The sequence below is a fragment of the Salmo trutta genome, chromosome 22, assembly GCF_901001165.1.
Source record: "Salmo trutta chromosome 22, fSalTru1.1, whole genome shotgun sequence".
Lineage (NCBI taxonomy): Eukaryota > Metazoa > Chordata > Actinopteri > Salmoniformes > Salmonidae > Salmo > Salmo trutta.
The window spans coordinates 18,272,591-18,291,639 of NC_042978.1; the positions used below are offsets into that span (position 1 = coordinate 18,272,591).

General features: G+C 42.9%; 1 protein-coding gene and 1 long non-coding RNA gene across 6 annotated transcripts in view; both read left to right on the forward strand.

Moving 5' to 3' along the window:
- The first annotated feature begins 2,536 nt into the window (after positions 1-2,536).
- LOC115158999 (uncharacterized) lies at positions 2,537-3,059 on the forward strand. Its single transcript, XR_003868807.1, has 2 exons — positions 2,537-2,597; positions 2,856-3,059. It is a non-coding gene; the product is annotated as an uncharacterized LOC115158999 (long non-coding RNA).
- Positions 3,060-4,683: 1,624 nt separating this feature from the next.
- The window catches only part of LOC115158274 (SH2 domain-containing adapter protein F), a 36,214-nt gene continuing 21,848 nt past the window's right edge, over positions 4,684-19,049 (forward strand). For 3 of the 5 annotated variants that reach the window (XM_029707027.1, XM_029707023.1, XM_029707026.1), the window contains exons 1-4: positions 4,684-4,925; positions 5,831-6,212; positions 9,040-9,190; positions 11,256-11,486. In XM_029707027.1, the coding sequence (XP_029562887.1) occupies positions 5,877-6,212; positions 9,040-9,190; positions 11,256-11,486 (718 nt within the window). In that variant the 5' untranslated portion in view covers positions 4,684-4,925; positions 5,831-5,876. Of the gene's footprint in view, positions 4,926-5,603; positions 5,644-5,830; positions 6,213-9,039; positions 9,191-11,255; positions 11,487-19,049 lie in introns of those variants that run through there. The other 2 variants (XM_029707024.1, XM_029707025.1) reach the window with 2 other exon arrangements.

A 19,049-nucleotide genomic window follows, 5' to 3' on the forward strand; every position in this document is an offset into this window, starting at 1 on the left:
CTCCTCTCGCTCCTCTCACAGTCTGTCCATTTATTTCAGTCAGCTCTCTCCCTCCCTGTGCTGTCCTACTTGGACTAGGCAGCCTAGCCACACTCTTTCTCTGGGCCTGTGTGCATCAGGAGAAGATGAATGCTCAGCAGAAAGAGGAGAAAATAGCTGGCTGGTAATGCAAAGGTAGGGCAGAGGGGACATGCTGATTAAAAAAAAGAAAGATTTATTGTCACATACACTGGATAGATGCAGTGAAATTTGTTATAATACGTCATCCCTGGAGCAAATTATGTTTAAGTGCCTTGCTTAAGGGCACATCGACAGATTTTTCACCTTGTCGGCTTGGGTATTCAAACCAGCAACCTTTCGGTTACTGGCCCAACGCTCTAATCGCTAGGCTACCCTCAACCCTATATAAATTCTAGAATAATAACATCCTGGCTCGACTCTCGTCTGACCTGGACGCAGCCACTTACAGCATTAGAAGTAACCGTCACAATAAGTGAAATAATATCATCTAAACTGAGATCATAAAGTAACTATATCCTTTTCTGTTTGCATTATGCATTGTTCTATCAATTGATTAACTCTAGAAATGAGGGAAGTGTATACGAACATTAATAACCAGTTACGTGGGCTGTTTCTATTCTCTATAGTCTGCTTATGTGTGGTCTGGGTGTGACCAACATCGGGAGACAAATTAAGATGGATGATAAGCTACCTGAGCTGTGCTCCATCTAGTCCATATAGTGTGATTCCCTCTCGCTCCCCCTCCATATCTCTCCCACCCCCCCTCTCTCTCTCTCTCCTTCTATCTCTCTAAATGAAAATCTGAGCATCCCTCCCAGTGAGAGGGTAAGTCATCGACTGATTAATAACTTACTCTGTTCTCTCTCAGCTTCAACCCAGCAGAGCAGCCATATCACTCAGGCTCTGGGGATCTCTCACTAAAACAGGCCAAGGCACACAGGAGTTGAATTTCTACTCAGAGCTTTCTGTATAGCATAGCCACACAACGCTATAGCTACCAGCTGCTAGCTACCAAACACAAGGCTCCAGTTGCTTGGACATTTACATTAGGCTATACAAAATTAGTACAGACTGGTTCTTGTCTTGGGATTGATTACTTTATTTTCACCCTGACATTACAACCACCTGCATAATGGAATGGGGACGATAGCAGGAAATGAAGGATTATTTGAATGTGTGTGTGCAGCACAATACGTGTGTGTTTGTGGAGGGGGGGGGGCTGAATAATTGAAGGCTACCTGAGAGCTCTGGTTACAGCATCAGTCTATAGACTGGCCTGCTCCCCTGCTGCTCAGTGATACTGACACCCAGACCAGTGCCCCCCACACACATACTGCATGTGAGCACTGGGACCTACATACAGATAGCCATCAGACAAACAACACCCTATCACCACCATCCAATAGCAGTCAATATCAGGTCCCAAAAAAGTTGGAATAATACTTTTTACTGCACCTAAATACACCTACGAACTCTAAACGTAACCTGACTCAGTATATGTAGATATCAGTGCATGAGGTGGATGGTTTTGTAAGAGACCGTCTCCTACTCTTGCCTCTTACCTCCTTCTTAAACTTTGCCTTGAGGCTCTTCATTTTGGTTTATAGCACTTTGCATCCAGGAAAGGGAAACTGAAAAGAAATACACCAATTTACTCACCATAGTATTTCAATCTGCCAAACACATGTGGGTTGCTAGCTTTTAACATGCATTCAAACAGGTTTCCCTTTGCATAGCATACAATACAACAATAACCAGGTTTGATGGAGTCTTGTGTGATAAACCACCATATATTTTTAGAATGGAATCCACTGAGACACATGGCTATTCTCAGTTTTATTAAAGAAGCATTTTGCCTTTTGGGAAACCAATACATTTACAGGTAATAATACAGTGGTAGTACATATGTGATAAGCATGTAGTAGGCCAACACACATTAGGCTAAATCCTCAACATTCAATTGGTATAGAAAGAAATACCTGAGGTAGAGTGGTGTTTTTTGGAGGGGGTTTCTTCTGTCCCGTGAGTTGCCTGCTGCCGCAACGTACACAATTGATCCATCCCTTTTGGACTTTCAAATGCACCTGCCCTTTCTTCCAGATCCTCCAATCACCTACGCATCAGCAGCCTGATCGGATTTTGATTGGCAGGCGTACATGACAGATTTCGTGTGGTATGCATTTTTTATGTAAATATTGGGATAACTCATATTTGTCACTTGAGGATAACGATTCAACTTTCATATCAAATAAAAGTAATTTCTCATTAGAAATAATCTGGTTTATTGCGATAAACCATGTTTCGCTGCATTGCAGTTTGTCGTCACAGAGTGTATTGCCGCATATCCCAAATTGTAACACTGTAACGTATTAGGTCAAATGTTGCAGTTTGTATGACTTTGGGACTTGGATACATTATTTGATACATTATAGCCAATCACTAAGACCAAAGCAAAAAGACGTAGCCAATGATGATAATTGGGGGGTGGGATTTAAGATCAGCCCGGAAGTACAGTAGTGCACCAGGACAAGAGATGGAAAAGAAAGTAAACAGTGTCGCCTAAAAAAGTTGAAAAGGTACAAAGCACTTTAAACGAAATTTGGCTTGTACAGAGAGCTGGGTAGGTTATTAGCTTACATAATAGTAAATAGTCATGTTTTCTTGTAAAACATCACATTTTAACTGAACATGGCTCAGGCAATTATAACACTATAAATACCCTACACTAATTTACTTACAAATAAAATACATATCTATCTAATTGAAACTACTGGACATTCTGTGTATAACCCTCCAAAGCAAACGGAATAATCCCTGAAATATTTTCTTTACAGCAGGATGGATGAGACAATGGCTACGTTTACACAGGCAGTCAAATCGGATCTTTTTTTCCACAAATTGGTATTTTGACCAATCACATCCGAAGCACCATGGCAACGTGCTATATTTTACAGCGAAGGCTGCAGCAGCAGAAGCAACTCCAGCAAATAAACACAACATTGTTTCACCTTCTTTAATAAAAGACTTATAAACAGAAACAGGCAATAGGCTACAGCTTGCTTCACAGTTTCTCCACTAACGATATACTGTATCTCGACAACATTGAGTGCACGGGGGTATGTACCCAGCGCAGTACCTTCCACAAAAAGTTTTGGTCAATAAGACCAATTAGTGAAAAAATGATCAGAATTGGGCTGCCGGTGTGAACACAGCATATGTGGATTGCCCCATAACAGAGACCCAAATGGTGGAGAGCAGAGCACTTTAGCCTGTCTCTGGGAACTCTGGTGTCGCTGAGCAGGAGAGACTCAACCCCAGGTTCAGCACAGACAAACCATACCAGCCAAACAGTCAGGTCAGCCCCCTGCAACAGGTGTCACATCGTATTTAATCAGATCATTTAAACCGGTGTCTGTCATGAGAATGAGGGAAACAGACTGTACTTTATGCAGTTCTTTCAAATCACCAAGAGATGGCGATACATGCCAAGCATTACATTTACTATGCTGTTACTGGCCTTCATTAATGATTGTGTAAAAGTATTTCCACACAAATGGGTTTTCATTACATTTGATTTAATTTGAGTCCTTGGTGGAAAACCCAGGCATGTTGTTTACTCAAACACAACATTGTATGAGTAAATGTGATGTGTCCTCTCTCTGCAGGGGCCAGAGGATACTGCCTTTCCTTCTTTTCTTGCTCTACTTCACTCTTTTGTTCCCCACTGTCCCTCCTGCCAGGCATACCAGTCTGGAAGAAGGAATTTGGAGAGTGTGGGAGCAGTGGGGTGTGGGGAGAGTTGTGGCAATGGCAGTGAAGGCTGCTGCTCAGCTATGACATCATCCTCTCTTTCTCCCGGGGAGATAGTGAGATCATGGCTGTCATGAGGCATTTATGGTGTCTTAACTGGCCCAGATAACCCAGATAACAGTATCACCCACTGGATCGAAATTCAATTAGCTTCTTAACAACTCTGTGGTCCAGACAAAAAAGGACATCTGTGGACGTATGAAGCCCACTTCCCTATATGACAATGTGCTATCTTTTGAACAGAAAGGATATTTTCTATTATGTAGATTATGTGTTTATTTGCAGATTTTGCTTCACCATGCTTTTCCTTGAGGGTATGGCAGGCAGGCACCACACATCTATTTGCTTGCTCAAAATGTGTTTGTCAGACTGATAACAGTTTGTGGGTGTAAGTGTTCATTATTGTGCAGAGGAAATTATTTTTTCTCTCAATTTACCAAACTAATTTACAGAATTTTGAATTGCATAGCCTAATTTGCTATTAAGGCAGGCAAATCAGCAAGAGAGTGCTGGCATGAGGACAAATTGAGAGGGGGGGGGGGGACATTGCAATTATACAAAACTTTTATTCTCTTTTCATGTGTTTGGAGTCGTTTTGTTGTTCAATGAGAACAAGCATTTCACTGATCTGGTCAAGTATCTGAATTCCTGAGTATTTTAAACCTGATTTTCATTTAATTTGTAGGGCTACTACATATCATTTTTTAGATGCAGCCTACTTAATTTTGCATAAGCAATTACTCTTATGATATGGGACTGGTCTATGCAGAATTATTCAATGAAAAATCGGCTGACTGTAAAAGAGATAATCCATTGTGAATCATGGAATGAACCCCTCCCCTTTAATTGCGTGGTTTCTCCCTGGTTTCTATAGGTTTCCCTCTTAGTTGCTCCCACTTGCGATCAGTCGTTTCCTAGCGGAACTTTGCTGTTATTCTCCACCCTCGCACGCAGGCTGTCACACTGGAGCGAAATGATTGTTCTTTCCATATTTACGTTCATGGACAACAGCTATTAACATTGGACTACTTTCTACAATCAAAATGAAGAAAAGTGGAATTAAAACGCTCGCATACTGAGTGGTAGGACTGAAGGTGTGTCTCAGCGCAATGCACTTTCAGTAGAAAAACTGGAATTTAGTTAAAGGCTTATTTTAAAAGTTGCAGAATTTACGTGGAAGTAGAATTACAGATTGAAGTGCATAAATTGTAGTTTGTTTCAATGTTATCATCGTTGTCGATGGTGAAATAATGAACATATCAAAGAGGACAAGAACGAAAGGAAAACATGATTACAATGGGATGTTTTGGACCAATATTTTTAGCATATAAAGACTATTTGATTAGGTATAATTGTATTTAATGCGTGTTAAACAGTTACCTGCATTGTTGCTTTTATGTAAGTGGTATTTTGTTGTAAAATATAAGTATGATGTAACATTACTTATCTTTGTTGATTGCCTTCTGTTTTGAAGTTTGACACAGGTCAGAAAAACAGTTTTGCTTGTTCTTATCCATGACATGCAGTTGTTCCTAGTGGATTCAGTATCTGTTAATTAAATCAGACTTTATTACTGGGTTCACAATTTAATTGCTGTTCTCGGGCAAATTCTGCTATAAAGACTGCTTTATTGTTTCTCTGAGCATCAGTAGTAATTAGTAATTACTAGTGATTAGTAGTAATTAAAGTCCAGCTGTCACCGAGACTAGGGTTCGTTTTTTCTTAAATTTGTACTGGCTGTTGCACAGCGGCCCCTGGACCAGTGGGAGAAGTGTCCATGTGCACACAGAGATGCTTATTGTAGGATTTCAGGTTATTCTAGTAGTCGTACATTTTGAATGAATGATGACATTATGTTAGTGTTTTACTTAACTTCAGAACAGGACACACGGTGTTAATCCATCCACTGTCTGTTGTCTATTGAGTCTGAGGTTTAGAATCAGGTCACTAAAAGGAAAGCAAGTAATTTAACCAGAATCATAATATTTTCCCTTCACAGAAACCTGTCTTTCAACCCATCAAGTGCGTGAGGGAGCAGAGGTCAAATGGCAAAGTGGCTCAAAGACTATTTGAGTTTTGGGAGCAGGAGGATGCCTCCTCAGCCACCCAAACCAGACTACACAGAAAGTGAGATACTGAAAGCCTATCGGGCTCAGAAGAAACTAGACTTTGAGGACCCATACGAGGACTCTGAGAACCGGGCCAGAAACGAGTCTGGGTCCTCAGACTCCTCCTACCCTGCCTTTGGTTCTCCTCTGAAGTCCACTAGCCTGGATATGAAGGTTGTATCTCCCAAACATCGCCTCATCAAGATGGACTCTCAGGACCTGGGGCGAACTAAGATCTTACTGAGTGCCGTCTCCCTAGAAGATCAAGAGCCTGTAAGTAATTTCCTGTTCCACATTAACATTCATTACCATTACAAAGACCTCTCTGCTTATTTATTAAGCCCATAAGCAAGTGACTGGTAATGTGAGTCAGAAGTATGCAATGTTTCAATACATCATGCAATGTTTGAAGTGGCCCATAAATTGGCCGGCCTGGATGACTAATGGAAGGAAGCGTTATTGATGGGATAGATGGCTCATTGAGTGGGGTGTCACAGTCCCCTGAGTTTATGTCCAGACATAAATAATGAATGGTGTTTGGTTTAGCAAGCAGAGAGAGATCCCCATGTGAACACATGGTGAGGAAAGCCATACAGGCCTTAGGCTGCTATAGTACCGTATGCCACACTTGTGCTGCCATCAGGCACATAGACCCACCCTGGATGAGTATAGTATGTGCTGGCAGGAGAACACACAGGCACAGCTGCAAGGGTCGGGGATGCTCAGAATTTCATACAGGGAGAGAGAGAGAGAGACACAGAGAGAGAGAGAGAGAGACAGAGAGTATTTGCCTATAGAGGCAGGGAATGCACATTGATTCAGTTAACAAATCAGCTCACACATTATCACTAAGGTAATGCATTAAAATCCATCTCTTATTCTCATTTGAAACGCCTCAAGTGCACAGCTCCTAAAGTGCGTTGAAGGTATAAGGGAAGGTAGAGTCGATACAGACACTCTGCGTGGGTGCTCTGGCTGCCCTCATTAATGTCTGTGTGGAATTCTGGTGTGTAAGAACATCCATCCCCTCATGAAAATTGCAATTTCACTCCTGGGCTTTCGATAAGAGCAATTCCACGGTAACAATGATGCTAAAACGCAGTCTTTTCACCTAAAAATGTATGTCAAACAAAACCAATGATTGCAAAGTTAAACAAACCACAGCTCTATGTACAAGGACTACTTTTAACAATTTCTGTAGAAAACTTTACAAAAACACATTTACTTGAAGAACAGTGCAGATGCAAAGTTTGGTAACAGAATGACGGTTTGTGCTGTTCGTGTATATGTACAGTGCATTTGGAAAGTGTTCAGACCCCTTGAGTTTTTAAACATTGTTACATTTTCCTTATCAATCTACACACAATAAAACATAATGACAAAGCAAAAAAAAAACTTTTTTTTTTTACAATTTTTCAAATGTACTTAAACTGAAATATCACATTTGCATAAGTATTCAGACCCTTTACTCAGTATTTTGTTGAAGCACCTTTGGCAGCGATTACAGCCTTGAGTCTTCTTGGGTATGACGCTACAAGCTTGGCACACCTGTATTTGGGGAGTTTCTCCCATTTCTTCTCTGCAGATCCTCTCAAGCTCTGTCAGGTTGGAAGGGGAGCGTTGCTGCAAAGCAATTTTCAGGTCTCTCCAGAGATGTTCAGGTCCGGGCTCTGGTTGGACCTCTCAAGGACATTCAGAGACTTGTCCCGAAGCCCTTCCTGCATTATCTTGGCTATGTGCTTAGGGTCATTGTCCTGTTGTCCAGTCAGGTCCTGAGCGCTCTAGAGCAGATTATCATCAAGGATCTCGCTGTACTTTGCTCCGTTCATCCTGACTAGTCTCCCAGTCCCTGCCGCTGAAAAACTGGTGGTGCCAGGTTTCCTCCAGACGCGACACTTGGCATTCAGGCCAATGAGTTCAGTCTTGGTTTCATCAGACCAGACAATCTTGTTTCTCATGGTTTAAGAGTCTTTACTGTAGGTGGCTTTTGGCAAACTCCAAGCGGGCTGTCATGTGCCTTTTACTGAGGGAATGGCTTCCGTCTGGCCCCTCTACCATAAAGGCCTGACAGGTGGAGTGCTGCGGAGATGGTGGCCCTTCTGGAAGGTTCTCCCATCTCCACAGAGGAACTCTGGAGCTCTGTCAGAGTCGGGTTCTTGGTCACCTCCCTGACCAAGGCCTTTTTTCCCGGATTGCTCAGTTTGGCTGGGTGGCCACCTCTTGGAAGAGTCTTGGTGGTTCCAAACTTCTTCCATTTAAGAGTGATGGAGGCCACTGTTCTTGTGGACCTTAAATGCTGCAGATTTTTTTTGTAACCTTCCCAGATCTGTTCCTTGACACAATCCTGTCTCTGAGCTCTACAGACAATTCCTTCAACCTCATGGCTTGGTTTTTGCTCTATTTTTTATTTATTTATTTCACCTTTATTTAACCAGGTAGGCAAGTTGAGAACAAGTTCTCATTTACAATTGCGACCTGGCCAAGATAAAGCAAAGCAGTTCGACAACATACAACAACACAGAGTTACACATGGAGTAAAACAAATATACAGTCAATAATACAGTAGAAAAATAAGTCTATGTACAATGTGAGCAAATGAGGTGAGATAAGGGAGGTAAAGGCAAAAGAAGTCCATGGTGGCAAAGTAAATACAATATAGCAAGTAAAACACTGAAATGGTAGATTTGTAGTAGAAGAAAGTGCAAAGTAGAAATAGAGATAATGGGGTGCAAAGGAGCAAAATAAAATAAATAAATAAATACAGTAGGGGAAGAGGTAGTTATTTGGGCTAAATTAGATGGGCTATGTGCAGTGATCTGTGAGCTGCTCTGACAGCTGGTGCTTAAAGCTAGTGAGGGAGATAAGTGTTTCCAGTTTCAGAGATTTTTGCTCTAGGTCTAAATACTTATGTATATAAGGATTTGTCATTATGGATTCATCATTGTGTGCAGATTGATGAGGAAAACAATTTATTAAATCCATTTTAGAATAACGTAACAAAATTTGGAAAAAGTCAAGGGGTCTGAATACTTTCTGAATGCAATGTATGAGTGATACATTGTAATGTACTGTGTCTTAATGAGTGTCTGTTATACCCCAGGTGGTTCCGTCAGCCCCAGCAGTAAGAGATGCAGATTACTCTGATCCATTTGATGCTCACCCAAACCCCCGGCCAGAGCCTGATCTGGGACCTGTGCAATGCGAGAACAACGGCTACATGGAGCCGTACGAGGCCCAACGCGTCATCACAGGTGAGTCTGTTCGTAGGCTATGGTTTTTGGATGAACCAACTATTTCTTTGTCACAGGACAGGTAGGCTAATCACAATTGACGGAATATGTTCTCTCCATGGCGTTTTTGTTCATATATCTCTGTCTTCTAGCCTGTTACCAGATCTGTTTGTGGTTTAGCCAACTCCTCTGACTTTGGTTATCATGCCTTAGATAGGATAGTTGGCTAGAGACCCTAGAGTAAAAACAGATCTGCCGACCAGGCCACTACACCCTCCACTGCAGGAGCGAGACTTTTCCCCAGTCAGATTGTCCTCTGTCTGACTCACATCCTTACAAATGTCTCTATCCTACTATGCCCTTTCCCTCGTGCACATCCTCCATGCCTTGGTTCAGATCTATCGTTTCTCATGTTGCCTTTCTGTAGTAACAGCTCTGTTTCCTCAGCCACTGTCAGACCCATGCAGTGAAGCATCTCTCACTAGAGTGGTGGAGGGATTCTCCCCTAGTTGCCCTCGGGACTCTGAGTAGCTTTTTAATCCATCTGAGAGTGTGTGTCTTTGACTGTTGTCTTTGCTGGCTTCATTCAAGTCAGAAGCAGTTCATAGTCACAGGGTTAGGACAAAGGGGCTCTTAGTCTTTCAGCTTGGGAAATACACAATGGAGCCTAAGCCAGTGAGTCAGTGGGTGCTCCATTAAAAACATGATGGAAGAGGGAAAGCCAGGTGTGACACTGAATATCGCTCTGATTCTCAAGTAGAACAGCTATTATACCCCCCCCCCCCCCCCCCCCCCCAGAGACAGATTATCAACTGATGTGTGTTTTTGGCAGATGTCGTCCCCAAGGTATCTTAAATGTGGTTCTGTCACGTTTTTGAAAGTTCAGTTGGAGAGAATATAGGCAGAACTCCGTTTCTATTCTCTGTCACCCGCTGGTCTGACATACATTTGCATACCGTAATAGATTCCTCATTCCCTTCAAGATACATTCTCTCAATTCTCTCTCCCTTCATGTTCCCAGCCATTTCTCATTCCTACCCTGCCTATTTTCATCTCCCTCCCCTAATCTCCTCCATCTCCTCTCTGTTCCCTGACATTCCATGCTCCCTGCACAGGTACAGCAGCATGCCACAACACCAAGCCTGCCTCTGTCTCAATGATTTAACATCAAACCAACCCAGCCCTCCCTTCCCTTCCTCACCGCCTCCCACCTCAGGGTCTGTCCCCAGGGCCGCCTCTGTCGCCATGGAGACGGCAGGGGCGCCCAATAGCAGTCTTTAGTCTGAAGGTTAAAGTTAGCCTGTTCTGCTTTTCACCAGCCAACCCTTCCATTTAAGATCCAGCACTCTTTCCCTCTCACATCACTGCACCTCCATAGATAGGCTGATGGTGGAGACAAAAGATTATTCCACTCTCCTTCCACCCAATATTGCCTGGTTTTTGAAGCTTTGGGATTCACAGCCCACATCAATTTGACATGGCAGTTGTTTCAGAAGTCTGTCTTCAGGTGTTTTGTTATTTCAATCATCTATGGCTTCTCAGCTCAAAGTCACGCGTAACTCTCTGAAGGTTGACGGTGTTGGGAAAGATTTTTATAGAACATGCTACATGCTGAGAATTCTGATGAAAATGCAAATGAGACTCTCTGTTGTGAGATGCAGCAACTAGATTGCTGCTGTAACTGTGAAGAGAAGTGCTGTTCTTCTGCTACACAGCTCCGGGTCTAGCCCAGAGTTTAGTTAAGCCTCTCCATATGACGCGTTGAGCCTTCAACAAGCTGTGCAAACATCATTTGTTTCCCATCCTCAAATTCAACTCATGTTGTTTTTGCTCAACAGGCTTTTCATATAATTTGCTGTGACAGATGCAATTGACCTCCTGTTGTAGGAATCTTGTGTTTTCTAACCATAATAATAGTTTGTTTTCTGTTTCTGTGTTTTGTTCTAAATTATTAACTGCTGGTTCATAAATCCTTCATGTCAGAGTCTGACTTTGAAATGTGTGTGTGTTCTCTCTTTGAAAAACAAATGGAATAGTCGCACACTGTTCATTGAAATTAGTCAAATGTTTGTGTTCTCTCTAACAGAGTTGCAGCACGGTCCCGGGGTGGGTCGGACACGAGGCGAGGTGCAGCTCTACGACACCCCCTATGAGAATGAGCGGGGGCGGGGGCGGCCGCTATGGGTGGGGCTGGGGGACGGCGACCCCCTGGAGGAAGGCAGGGAGAGCCGGTTGCCGCAGGATGACGAGCGGCCAGCAGACGAGTACGACCAGCCCTGGGAGTGGAAAAAAGAGAACATCTCTAAAGCCTTCGCAGGTACTGACCTACTTAAACATTTTTATATATTTTTTTATTTAACTAGGCAAGACAGAACAAATTTTTATTTATAATGACGGCCTACCAAACCCTCCCTTAACCCAGATGACGCTGGACTAATTGTGCGCCGCCCTATGGGACTCCCAATCACGGCCGGTTGTGATACAGCCCTGGATCGAACCAGGGTCTGTAGTGATGCCTCTAGCACAGAGATGCAGTGCCTTAAAACGCTGCACCACTCGTGAGCGCTGACTGACCTCAGCTACTCAGGTTGCTGAGGATGGGACTATCTCACACTGTCACTATTACACTCATTAGGGTTCCACTGTTCACTACATGTATTCTTTTATTTTTTCAAGTTCTATTTTTAGAACACAAGAGCAAGGCCTGCACTGGATTTTTTTATTTCCCGAGCCCTTATCACAGTCAAGAAGCACATATTTTATTGCAAAAAAAAACATTATTAAATGTGACAGAATATTTTTCCAAATGAAAAAAGTTGCCAGTGCGAAGTGATGCGCGCGCATCTTGCGTGTCTGGAACTGTTATTTTCAAAGAGTGATAATTTGAAACGGGGCTTAGTTTGGTGTGTTAAAAGACCATTTTTGCAGGGTTACAAACCAAAATCTGTCTCCTTTCCACATTGTACGCTGCATGGTGATGATTTACGGCCACGACATCTGTTTGGTGAGTAGGCCTAGGCTTAATGATTCTGATGAAAATATGCTGTGTGGAACCTGTCTATGTTTAGGGGGGTTATGGCTTAGGCTAACCAATTCTAAATGGCACCAGCAGTTCACAAAGTAGCCTAAGCAGAAAATAGACTGGGCACACTTATTCCCAAACTGCAGCTCATTGTTGGAACACATATTTCCCTACTTCAATCAACCAGTCAATGTTTTATTTATGATTAAAACTGTCGTCATTTGGCAAGGAATGTATCTTGTGTATCCTATCAGTTAGACCTTTTTTTTATGCCCACCGGTCCTCCGTTTTTATAGACATTTATTTCTCTAGGCCTAACGGGAGCTTGTGTGCCAACTCAGCATGCGTGTGTAGAGGGAGCAGTTGGAATGCAATTGAGTGAGGGAAAGGGAATTTGGGGAGAAGAATTGAGTGATGCTTGCCTTGTTTTGTTTTTGCCCTCAAATACACATGGACAAATGGAATACTAGATAGAGTCAAAGCAAATTGACGTTGTCTTCAAGACAAAATGTATTCCCCCCCCCCCCAGGACAAGTCACAAAGCACATTCCACCAAATAGTTTGAGTATTTCATTTATTTTTTTAAATCTCTGGTTAAAGCTAGTTTTGACGTCTGTTCGAGTACTAATACCTAACACTCACAACCACCTTTTTACACTCAATGAATAACCTTTCACTTTTTACTCTCACCCTACTAAACATACACCTGGAGTGACCACTTCCACACACTGTCCATTGCACACACACACCTTGAATGACCACTTCCACACACTGTCCATTGCACACACACACACACACACACACACACACACACACACACACACACACACACACACACACACACACACACACACACTTTGAATCACATTCATGACTACTTGCCAGTGGAACACAAGACTGGATGATAAGGGTGACTGCTGTGTGCGTTAATGAATTTTCTATCTGTATCCGACACTTACGCTGAGTATAAAAAACATTAAGAACACCTGCGTTTTCCATGATAGACTGACCAGGTGAAAGCTATGATCCCTTATTGATGTCACTTGTTAAATCCACTTCAATCAGTGTAGATGAAGGGGAGGAAAAAGGTTAAAGAAGGATTTTCAAGCCTTGAGACATTTGAGACATGGATTGTGTGTGTGTGCCTTGAAAGGGGTATGGTAGTAGGTGCCAGGCGTTTTGAACTACAACACTGCTGGGTTCTACAGCCCTTAGACTGTAGAGGGGTTCTACTAAGCTATATGGAATTGTTTTAAGAAAGTCATACCAAGGATAATTTAGCTATTTGATTTGGAATTTTAAGACCCCTTGAAGTATCAAAAAATATACTTAATAAAAAGATATATATATATATATTTTTTTTTAAATGTGGCCTTCCTGCCATTAGCCCATACAAACATATTGAATAGCATATTCACTATATAGAACAACAGACAGCCCCCCCCAAAAAAAATCTAAAGGAAGCTTGTTATGAAGTGTATGTCCTGTATCTGAGAGATAGAAGAAGGATCAGGAAACACACACACATATAATATGTAAATGTGATATTTTATATATAAATTTCTTTTCTTTTTTTACATGAATTTAACTCCATAATGACAAAGCAAAAACAGGTTTTTAGACAGTCTTATTTTTTTAATAATTTGAAAAAATATCACATTTACATAAGTATTCAGACCCTTTACTCAGTACTTTGTTGAAGCACCTTTGGAAGCAATTACAACCTCGATTCTTCTTGGGTATGACGCTACAAGCTTGGCACACCTGTATTTTGGGAGTTTCTCCCATTCTTCTCTCCCATTCTCTCAAGCTCTGTCAGGTTGGAAAGGGAGCAATGCTGCACAGCCATTTTCAGGTCTCTCCAAAGATGTTCGATCGGGTTTTGGTTAGGCCACTCAAGGACATTCAGAGATTTGTCCTGAAGCCATTCCTGCATTGTCTTGGCTATGTGCTTAGGGCCGTTGTCCTATTGTCCAGTCAGGTCCTGAGTGCTCTGGAGCTGAGTTTCATCAAGGATCTCTCTGTACTTTGCTCCGTTCATCTTTCGATCCTGACTAGTCTCCCAGTCCCTGCTGCTGAAAAACATCCCCACAGCATGATGCTGTCATCACCATTCTTCACTGTAGGGATGGTGCCAGGTTTCCCCCAGACGTGAAGTTTGGCATTCAGGCCAAAGAGTTCAGTCTTGGTTTCATCAGACCAGAGAATCTTGTTTCTCATGGTCTGAGTCCTTTAGGTGCCTTTTTGCAAACTTCAAGCGGGCTGTCGTGCCTTTTACTGAGGAGCTTCCGTCTGGCCACTTTACCATAAAGGCCTGATTGGTGGAGTGCTGCAGAGATGGTTGTCCTTGTGGAAGGTTCTCCCATCTCCACAGAATAACTTTGGAGCTCTTTCAGAGTGACAATCGGGCTCTTGGTCACGTTCTTGACCAAGGCCCTTCTTCCACAATTGCTCCGTTTTGGCCTGGCGGACAGTTTTAGGAAGAGTTTTGGTGGTTCCAAATGTCTTCCATTTTAAGAATGATGGAGACCACTGTGTTCTTGGGGACCTTCAATGCTGCCTCAACACAATCTTGTCTCAGCTCTACGGACAATTCCTTCGACCTCGTGGCTTGGTTTTTGCTCTGACATTCACTGTCAACTGATGGACCTTATATAGACAGGTGTGTGCCTTTCCAAATCATGTCCAATCAAATGAATATGCCACAGGTGGACTCCAAGTTGTAGAAACATCTCAAGGATGATCAGTGGAAACGGGATGCACCTGAGCTCAATAGCAAAGGGTCTGAATACTTATGTAAATAAATAAGGCAATTCATTTGCTAACATTTCTAAAATCCAGTTTTTCGCATTGTCATTATGGGGTATTGTGTGAGTAAAAAAAATATTTAATACATTTAAGAATAAGGCTGTAACGTAACAAAGTGGGGAAAGGGTCTGAGTAATTTCTGAATGCACTGTACTTACTCTTTTTCAACTGTTACCGGGGGACCTTTAGACGAGGCCTGCGGGCATCCTAGAGCAAAATTAGTGTGTAGCCAAACTGTTCGGATGCTACACACAGAAGTTTGCAGATTGGTTGTACCGACTTCAGGCGAGTCAAGGTGCTTGTGGGGGTCGCAGAGAAACAGGGAACACCATCGTTTTCATGAGTCTCATCTTGCCATAGAGGGAGTCATAGTTTGTAGGCCAAACCGTTTGGACGCTATAGATGATTTTGAGAGAAGACTGATTTTCGGGATGTCTCATGATCTGACAAACACTACTCTATATCTGTCACCATTCACCGCAGATGCGGAAGTGCGACAGGCAGATGTGATGTATTGAGACGCATCCAATGCCAAAAAATATCTCATCTCTAGCTTAAACTAACAGATTTCTATGTGGATTTTTTTTAATGCTAATTGAATTTCGCTGGGCTGCGGAAATCGACTCTAGGGGGTTTTAAAGAATAATTTTTAAGCCTTGAGACAATTGAGACATGGATTGTGTATGTGTGCCATTCAGAGGGTGAATGAGCAAGACAAAATACTTACCGTTAAGTGCCTTTGAGTGGGGTATGGTAGTTGTAGTAGGTGTCAAGAACTACATTGTTGCTGGGTTTTTTCACACTCAACAGTTTCCTGTGTGTATCAAGACTGCCCACCACCAAACGGACATCCAGCCAACTTGACACAACGACGAGAAGCATTGGAGTCAACATGGGCCACCATCCCTGTGGAATGCTCAGTGTACATCATAAACAATACAACGTTTTTTTTATATTGTGTGGCCCCGTCTCCGTTTCTGGTGTGTGTGATTGACAGACTGGACGATGGGCAGTAGATCAGTTACGATACGGCAGGGCAAGCCTACTTAATTGAGCTGCATCTCAGTCAGGAGGTCAAGGTGACAGGAGAATAAGTCAACTTTCACTCCCCTCTTTTTCATGCTTTCGCTCTCCCTCCCTCCCCCTCTTCTCAGTTAATTACATGCTCGCGTGTGCATGACTGATCCAGTGCTAATAAGCAGGTGGTCAGCAGAACTGCTACAGCGACACACACACACACACACACACACACACACACACACACACACACAGAGAACATGTTCAAATCACATTACCTCGCAGCCATTAAATAGACAACGTAGCGTTGACGGAGAGGATTACTTTCATCGGGTGAGCGACCCTCTCAGAAGATTTAAGGGATAAAACCCAGATCTCTTGGACAGGATCTATTACAACACCAATAAGAAATGGTACCAGATGGGAGGGGAGGGGGAGGGGAGACCTTCACTCATGATTTTCTAGCACTGTTTTTCTACCTGCAGTCAGTTAGCTGCCAGCACCCCGGCCTGTGTGAACAGATTGGTTGGAGTGAAAAACAGAAACACTACAGTATGTTCCATTCTCATGTTTAATCCATATTCCCAGTCAGATGGTGGACATTACTAGGCAGGGTTGGTATGGCAGCACTGAGGGTTAGTTGAAGAGCTGTAGAGAGGGAGAGGGGGGACGTCCAAGGTTATGGCAGATTTGATGTGAGCTCAGTGCGGATGTTTGTGGAGCCCAGCGACTCCAAGGGAAGGGGACAGAAGATAATGAATGACATTGTCTGTGGAGGAGCAGGGAGGGGGTGAGGCGGGGTCGAGGCCATTGTGGCAGGGAGCAATCAGTCACGCGCGGCGCTGACACCTTCGCCTTCACTGCGGCCTCTCCTCTCACAGCGGTGACAGGACTGTCCCTGCAGTCCTCCCTCCCTGCCGAGGTGACACACCGCCTGATAACCTACGATCTGCCAGCAGTGCCTCAGCTCTCACCTCGTCACCACACGCACTGATTATCAACAGTTACCACAGTCAAATTTTTTCGGCACTGAGCAAATTTCAAGTCTGCTGAGCACAAACTTGAATGTTGGGAAAATTCAGTGCAACTTCCAGCAAGCGTTTACTGTGAACACTGAGGCTGCACCTGCTTTAAGTTAGTTTCAGACAATAGTCAAGGAGGCTATTGTGGCTATTTGATCATAATGTAGGCCTACCAGAGTGGCCTACCATCAAAAACAATGGAGAAAACGCATCCCATTACATTTTAACATGGAAATGGATGTTCTATCATTCAGCCTACAGTAGCAGCCAATGTGTTGTTCAATGTAGACCTACATTCCATGAGACTTTTGAAAAGAACATGCAGGGCTTGACATGAACCTGTTTATCCACTTGTCCTTCAAACAAGGTGAATGAAAATGTTGTTGTTTGATGCAAGAAACCACTTTACCAAATGAAGATGCATTATTATTCCCATAACATGATTACAGAGAATCAGACAAATTATGCTACCCTCTGCCCATTGGCTACTTAGCTTATTAAAGCCTCTCTCAAAATACAACACTGCCCCTTTAAGACAAAAAAAGCTGTTTATCTGACTCACTTTTGAAAGAAAGAAATGTACACGTTTTGTGCTCTTATAGGAAGAAATCACTCTCCCATTGCTGACTACAAATGATCTATAAGTGGGCTAATACGAACACATGTGCACACTTGGCTACATGCAGCTCTCGCTTTGATCTCAAAACAAGCGCATTTACTCACTGCTGTAAACACAGTCCAGTTTAAAGTGAATAGCACAGATCCATATATGGCAATGGTCTATTTGCACATAGGTCTACTGCAGCTCTGATTGGTTATGCTGCACTGCGTTCTGCCTACAACAACATCTCTTGCGTAGTTATTTCTGCATACTCAGTCTTGCATAGTTAGTTATGTTTTGGTATGTTGCATTGAAAGGGGCTAATATTGCGTTGATTCTATCACAATTTCCAAAGTAAAGTGAAATGTTGATAGTGTTAACTAAGGGGAAAAACGGTAGAAAGTTAAGTTCAATCTTGTGTTTCTCTGCGCGTGCTGATATTTCTTCTGCACGGCAGTCCTGGGGAGCTCCACTCCTGCGAACACGAGCAGCTTAGAGGGAACATTGGTCAGGAGTGAGAACAGGATGCTCATTAATAAAAGAAAAGCACATTCAGAGGTGGCTTTTTGGATAGTTGCATATTATTACATGCACAATTATGATAATCGGGAAGTAAAATGCTGTGCATATCAACTTTTAGAGTGGGATGTACAGTATTCACTGTGGAGTCCAGTCCAGCTCAGGTGGAGATCAGTGTCTGGGTGTGAGTTGGTAGTCAATTGCGTGACACCAGCAGTGTGAGAGAGCCTGCTGCTGGCAGACAGACATGCCTCAGTCCAGCAGGTTTTAATTAGAACACTACAAATCTGTCACTAGCACCTAGCTCCCCCCTATTACAACTATCATTAATTCCTGTGAATGTTTTTACATTCAACAGTGAGGGTTGCATAGATAGCCATGCAACACCAATTAGTGAGCTAATGAAATGGACACTCGTTACTCCACACAGATTGCCCTGTCTAATGAGTAGATGAATGGTGTTAGGTACACAGCATATTTGATCTACAGTATGTCCTGTTAGTATCTGATCTCTGATATCTGGTTTCCCTCCACTTGTAGGAGGCCTTAAATATAATTTAAAGGTCTTTCACACAATATTTTGCAGATACGGAATGTTGGATTGGTTTTCCAGGTGTGAATGTACTGTAGACTGGTGTGTGGAAAGTCTACAAAGACACCTTTGTGCGCGTGTGTATGTGCATGCGACGCAGCAATCATGAGATTTCCGTCACCATGGCCGGTATGTTCCTGGTCTGTTAGCTCACGCTAAGCTGGCCCTGGGGTTCCCAACTGGCTTCTCCATCAATTTACAGGATGTGTCATGACGACATTCTCCCAACCCTCGTGCTCTCTCGCTCCATGTGAAGCGTTACTGATGTTAATGAAAAGACATGTCCTCCACGATCCAGA